This window comes from Onychostruthus taczanowskii, unplaced genomic scaffold (assembly GCF_017590055.1).
Source record: "Onychostruthus taczanowskii isolate IOZ18803 unplaced genomic scaffold, ASM1759005v1 scaffold21, whole genome shotgun sequence".
Classification (NCBI taxonomy): Eukaryota; Metazoa; Chordata; class Aves; order Passeriformes; family Passeridae; genus Onychostruthus; species Onychostruthus taczanowskii.
The window spans coordinates 1,230,263-1,236,262 of NW_024499351.1; the positions used below are offsets into that span (position 1 = coordinate 1,230,263).

The 6,000-nt window shown below is 53.6% G+C and overlaps 1 protein-coding gene across 1 annotated transcript in view; it reads left to right on the plus strand.

The window, feature by feature from the left end:
* Window positions 1-4,299, plus strand: part of EHBP1 (EH domain binding protein 1) — a 204,788-nt gene extending 200,489 nt beyond the window's left edge. Inside the window, exons 24-26 of the mRNA XM_041404490.1 lie at window positions 85-239; window positions 3,027-3,157; window positions 3,541-4,299. Of these exons, the coding sequence (XP_041260424.1) occupies window positions 85-239; window positions 3,027-3,157; window positions 3,541-3,763 (509 nt within the window). The 3' untranslated portion in view covers window positions 3,764-4,299. The remainder of the gene's footprint in view (window positions 1-84; window positions 240-3,026; window positions 3,158-3,540) is intronic.
* Window positions 4,300-6,000: the final 1,701 nt, after the last annotated feature.

Consider the following 6,000-nt stretch of genomic DNA (forward strand, 5'->3'; position numbering starts at 1 on the left):
TAAAAAAAAAAAGGCGTACTCCCCCCCTCCCCCACGGAGCCGTAGAGATAAGAAAGGGAGAGTTAACGCGCTGCCTGCTTCCAGCTAGAAAGTGTTCCTCTTGGACTGTTCCGACCGAGAAAGGCCGGAAGCCCCTCACTAAGAGGCCAAAGAAACCGCAGGTAAACGGGGTCCGTTTTCACCTCGCACCTCCCCGCGGTCCTGGCCGGCTGTTTGAGCCCGCTGCTCCTGTGCGCAAGGTGCTGCGTTTGAGAGCCTGGTGTCACTGCAGCCGAGTGCCGGGATGCCTCACTTCCAGCTACCTTGCCTCTCACTCCTTTCTTTTATTTTTTTTTCAGTCGAGTTTTAATGCCTCCTTAGAAAAGATAAGTTCATTTTTGCACACCTTGGGGTGGTGTGTTCATTTTCTGCCCAAGAAATGGATCTTCATTCGGATTTTGTACATCTTGATTTATTCTTGGCTTATAGTTTGAAGTGGGTGCTCTTCTAAAAGGATTTATGCATAGGTTCACTATTTTTGTAGTTATGGTTTATATGATAAGCTTTTTATATTTAAAATCAATATGTAATCCTGTGGAGGAGCTTATCCTCTAAAACCCCATTTGTAAATCTATTTTAGCTTTGTTACACCGCGCAGCCACAGTATTCCATAGATTGATTAGGTTCAGCAGCAGAATCCTATCAAATGGCCTGCTCTGATGATGATGCAAACTCTTTCAGGATTGCTAGTTGACTGGAACTAAAGATAAGACCTGACTGCAATCCCCCAATGTGCTCTTTACAAAACTAGTGTTAATTTTCATCAAAGTGCCAGGCTTATTTATTATAGTGGCAAGGTTGAAGGTTTTACTACGAGAACTTTCGACCATTTCTATTAAAGCATTTCTATGGGATCTGGACGTCTGTTTGCTCAAAGTAATTATTAGTTTAAGCAGTGGGGAAAAAGAAAAAGACAATATGAAGTCAATGAAGATGAATAATTGAAAACATTTCTACTTCAATGTGAATTTAGCAAACTCTGTCGTTTTAAACTGCCCGTTGCAAGTGGTGGCACGGGGGTTTTAGCTTTCAACACTTTTAGCTCATATACAGCCTCAGAGCTTAATCCTATTTTTGTCCAGAGTGTAGCTTTTATAACAGTATTATTCTGAAATCTTCAAATTAATCACAGCCCATATTGTAGCTTCCCAGAGCTGCAGTCAGCCTGGGTAACTCTATGTGACAGGTGTTATAGGTAATCCTGGCTTAAAAGGCACAACAGGTAGGAATCAAACTTGAACACAGTTGCTTTTTTAAACATAGGGATGCTTCCCAAAACTGCTGCCGAGCAGTATTTTGTTGGATAAAACAAAATTGCAAGGTAGTCACCTATAAAATGTTATTTAAATACTTAGAGTCAGTTACCTTTTAACCAATTCCTGCTTGACCCTTTATTTATTTTGGGGGGAGGAAAGGCAGACTCCTTTCCTAGAAATGGAAGTAAAATTGTAAGGGAATAGTTCTGCCAGCAGGTTTTCCCAAGGCATTTTTCAAACATTTATAATAAGCAAATACAGAAAAAAAAAAAAAAAAAAAAAAAAAAAAAAAACCCCCAAACAAATGCACAGTTCTGTTCTGTGAAATCGTAATAGAACATTATTTACTTCACAGGGCTATAAGATGAAGCAACAAAACCTGTAGCACTTAGGAAGGGACTTTAACAGAGAAAAGTAGTGAGGGACTGAGCAAAACATTTACTGAAATATTCTGACTAGTTTGCTCTTTCAAAAGCTGAAGTTGCTGCTGCAACTGGAGAACAGGGGATGAACAAGCAAACAAATAAAAATCTTTAAAAATAAAAAGTGAAAACATCAAAATTGGGGGGGAAAAAAGTCCAGATAGAGACGATGGATTTAAAATCCCTTTTCATCCAGACCTTTGTGTGCCCAGATGTGCCGGGGAACCCTGAGTCCCAGCACAATTCCCGGCTGAAGCCAGGGAAAAGTTACGCTGGAAGTTGGGAAACACATCTGGGGGGAAGCAAAAGCCCCTGAAACCCTCTGCCATGTCTCTCTCTCTCCTTTTCTGTCTGGCTTGCTGCCGTGGCCATTTTCAGGGCCTTTTCAGTGTTGTCATGCTGAGATCTCATTGCCTGTGAGGGGCTTTATTTGTGGGGCAAATCGCTGCGGTTTGGGGAAGTTCTGACTCGCAGAGTGGCAGAGCAGTGTGTTTTAAATGGGTTGAAGTGAAGGAGCTTTGCCCAAAAGGAGCAGAAAGGGACGCAGCAGTGCAAATCTGGAGGCTGCTCTAAGAAGTAGCACCTAAAAGGCTGCTACCCAAATTAAAGGAGCTTTGTGGCAGGAAAAAATGGCTTGGATTACCGGTAATTTTAGCTGCTAACTCCACTTCTAATCTGTGTACACCTGAAAAAATTCTTCCCTTAGCAACGGTGGAGGGGAAAGGACACATTTAAAAAAAAAAAAAAAAAAAGGAAATGGGAAAGGAAAAGAAGGAGAAAAATGAGAAAAATGAAAACTCCCGGGAAGTTTGGGCAGTGCCCTGCCAGGCCGGTGCCCCGGGAAGGGCTCTGGTGCCCCCGCACCGGCTCCGCCGCTGCCTGCAGGACGCGGCCGTGGAGCTCGCTGCTCGCAGAGCCTGACACGCGTGTGCCGTGGGTTCTCCCGCCTGCTGCTCGTCCTGGGGCTCGCTCGTGGGCCCGTGTGCCCAGGCAGACGGCGAGGAGGGCGCGATAAAAGCGGTTACACATTCCTGCCTTTCTGCCGCTCTTCCAACCTTCATTGCATGATGATGCATCTAATTTTTAATTTGTAAATACAAGGCTGAATTCCCTCTAGCACCACTTGCTTTCATAAAGCTTCTGAGCAGTTTGCTGTCTTGAATAAATTTGGCTTTGGAGGGGGGTCAGGGGGATTTGAACCACCGCATTCTTGCGGGGTTTGTGAAGATTCACATGGTAACCGGTGGGGAGCATTGTTCGGCTTATCTGAATAAGCACCAGCCATGTGAGTTTTAACATGATCGCCCAGGGCAATGGAGAGCGCGGGTGGGTGGGGGAGAAAGCCAAAAGGACTGCACCCTCTCTCCCCTTCGGCTTCGGGAAGCGCGGCCGGAGAGGAGGAGGACTCCGCCGGGCCGGTGGCGATGGCTTCTCCCGGTGGTTGGTTTTTTTTTTTTTTTGGAGCTGGTGTCCTCTTTCCCTCCCGCTCCTCAATTGTCCTGCTATCTCCCTCATAATCTACTGCTCCTGCTTTTCATTGTTTACCTTCTTAATGAGGGAGGCGGGGAAGGCTGGGGCTTGACTGACAGCGACAAGCCCTCACGGTCTGGCTGGAGAGCCCGAGGCTGCGGGCGGCCCCGGGGGGCTGCGCCGGGCCGGGCCGGGCCGGGCCGCGGCCAGAGGAATCCCTTTGGGAATAGCCATGCTGCCCACCCGCCGCTGGCTGCCAGCGCCGGGGCTGGAGGGGCCCCGCGATATTCTGTAGCAAGTGTATTTTTACTTCAAAGTGGGAAATGCTAATTAAGCGATACCTGCCTTTAAAGTTACTGCGGAGCATATGGTGCGCTGTGTGAGATTCCTGCAGCCGCTGGCCGTGGGGGAGCTCGGCGCGGCCGCGGAGGCGAGCGGGGCCGGCGCGCATCCCGCGCAGCTCCTCACCGCGCCTCTTTCCGCAGGGCCGAGGAAGAGGACGAGCATTTGGAGAGGACCCTCGAGCAAAACAAAGGCAAGATGGCCAAGAAGGAAGAGAAATGCGTTCTCCAGTGAGCGGCCTTCCCGCGGCGGCAGCAAAATCGCAGCGCGGCTTTCTTACGTTCTTAGAATGCCGACATGAGACTGGGAAAAACAAAAACAAAAAAAAAGAAAAATGTTTTGAAAAAAAATTAAACTTTTTTCCATTTTCTTAGGCCATATCTAGGCTGCGCCGGGCCCCACTCCGTTGTTTTTTTGTTTTCCATTCAAGCGAACTCGCGTTGTCCCATGATTTCCTTGTGGGCTCAGCTCTCCTGCCGAAAGCGTTGGAAATGGAATCGCCGAGACCCCTGGCGTGCGGGCGATGCCGGAGATGGGCGGAAGGAGGAGAAGAAATAGTCTATCCTGGTTTCTGGAGCTGGAGGAGGGCTGAGTTTTGAAATAAAAATGTTTTTGTCGTAATAGGATTAGAGAGGGGGATATAGGAAAAAAAAAAAAATCATTGGGAATGGTTTGATCTAGTCCTGCCATATGTAATACTTAATAAGCTACCTACATTTTATAGTTAGGTCAGATCCACCCCAGTTATTATTAAAAATGTGCTGTATTTACCAGTGGTTTATTACATCAGTTTTACATTTCCCCGGGAGTAGAGCCGAGCTGCTCTGGTTTACTCGGGGGGCTTCTCCCCCAGAGCTGGCACAAAACCCTGGGAGCGGCTGCGAGGGGAGTAGGGGGAGTAGGGCCTCTCCCCCAGAGCTGGCACAAAACCCTGGGAGCGGCTGCGAGCGGAGCGGGGCAGCCCGGGGCAGAGACCGGCCCGGCCCAGGACAGCGCGACACTTCCCACCCGCGTCCTCCCGCGGACCGGACCGGACCGGACCGGACCGCGCCTCCCGCTCCGCGTTATTTATTGCGCCCGGCCGCGTTCCCCACCGCACCCCGCCCCGTCCTGTGCCCCCAAGCGTGTCCCGCGCTCGCATCGTCCCTTCGTGGAGCTCGTCTCGTTTATTTATTACAACGTCGAGTCATATATAAAATTTTCAATAAAACCCGAATCTTTCTTACCGTAACTGCCGCTTTCCTCTTTACCTGGGAAACTCCCTTCACCCCTCCCGCCTTCAGGCGGCCGGGGACGGGGCGCGGGGGGCGGGAAGGGACCGATCCCGGCGGGAGGGGCAGCGGGGCTCCGCGCCCCGAGCCGCCCCGGCCGCCGCCGCTTCGCCAACGCAACGAAACCCACCGGGCGGAAAAGTTTTTCGTTTGATTTTAATAAAATGCAACTCGGGGAGGGGGAGGTAAAACTTTTCTCCGCGGGGCCGATGCCGCCCGCCAGCGGCGGGGGGGCTGCGCGGCGAAAGCCCGGCCGCGGGCGCGCAAGGAACGCGGCCGCGGGGAGCGGAGCAGGCGGAGGGAGCCCGAACCCTGCGCGGGACCGCAGCGGCTCCAGGGGCGACTGCGGCCCGCTCCGCGCTGCGCCCTGCCGCTCTCGCCAAAAGAAGTCCCCCGCGGAGGAGGGAAGCGCCCGGTTTTGTGCGAGCGGCCGCCGGTGCCGCGGGATGTACCGTCCTGGGAAACTGGGGGCTGCCCCGGGGCCCGCAGGTGGATTTGGCCCCATGCGAAGTTTGGGAAGATGCGCGGAACACCCCGGCGCCGGTGGGGCTGGGGCAGCGGGCTCTGCAATGCTCTTCTGCCCTCCCGTAAAAATACAGGAGCAGGGGACGGCAGGAAACACACTGCGAGGGTTCCGCGGCTGCGGAGCGCGGCGGAGGCTCGGGAAGGAAGAGGCGGCAAAGCCCGCGGCGCTGCCTGCCCGGCCGGAGCTGCTGAGCCCCGAGGAGTGGGGCTGCCCCTGGGCTAGGGGAGCCGCGGGCCGGCATCCTCTCCTCCTAGGGAGGCTGGTGTTTGCCTAGCTTTTAAAGAGAAAAAAGTAACTCAGTCGCTGGGCTGAGCGCGAAATAAGTGCGTGTGTCCCCCGTCTTTCGCCCCCAGGCCGGCAAACCGGCCGCAGGAGGCCCCCGCCCCGCAGCCGGACCGATCTGCCCCTGCCCTTCGCCGGGGCCGGGGTCGCGCAGCCCGGCCCCTGCCCACCCGCAGCTCCCGCCCTGCGCCGACCTTACCTGGGCGCAGCGGGGAGGGCGCCGGCTCCGTCCGGCGGAGGGAACGGGGGATCGGAGTCGCCGGGACCGTCACCTCGGGGGGGTGGCGAGCCCCGCGCCCGCCCTGCCCGCATCCCCCGGCCGAGCCTGCGGGGAGGCGTCCGCAATTGGGGATTGGGTAACAGCGGGAGCTGCGGGAGCTTGGGGGGGGCAT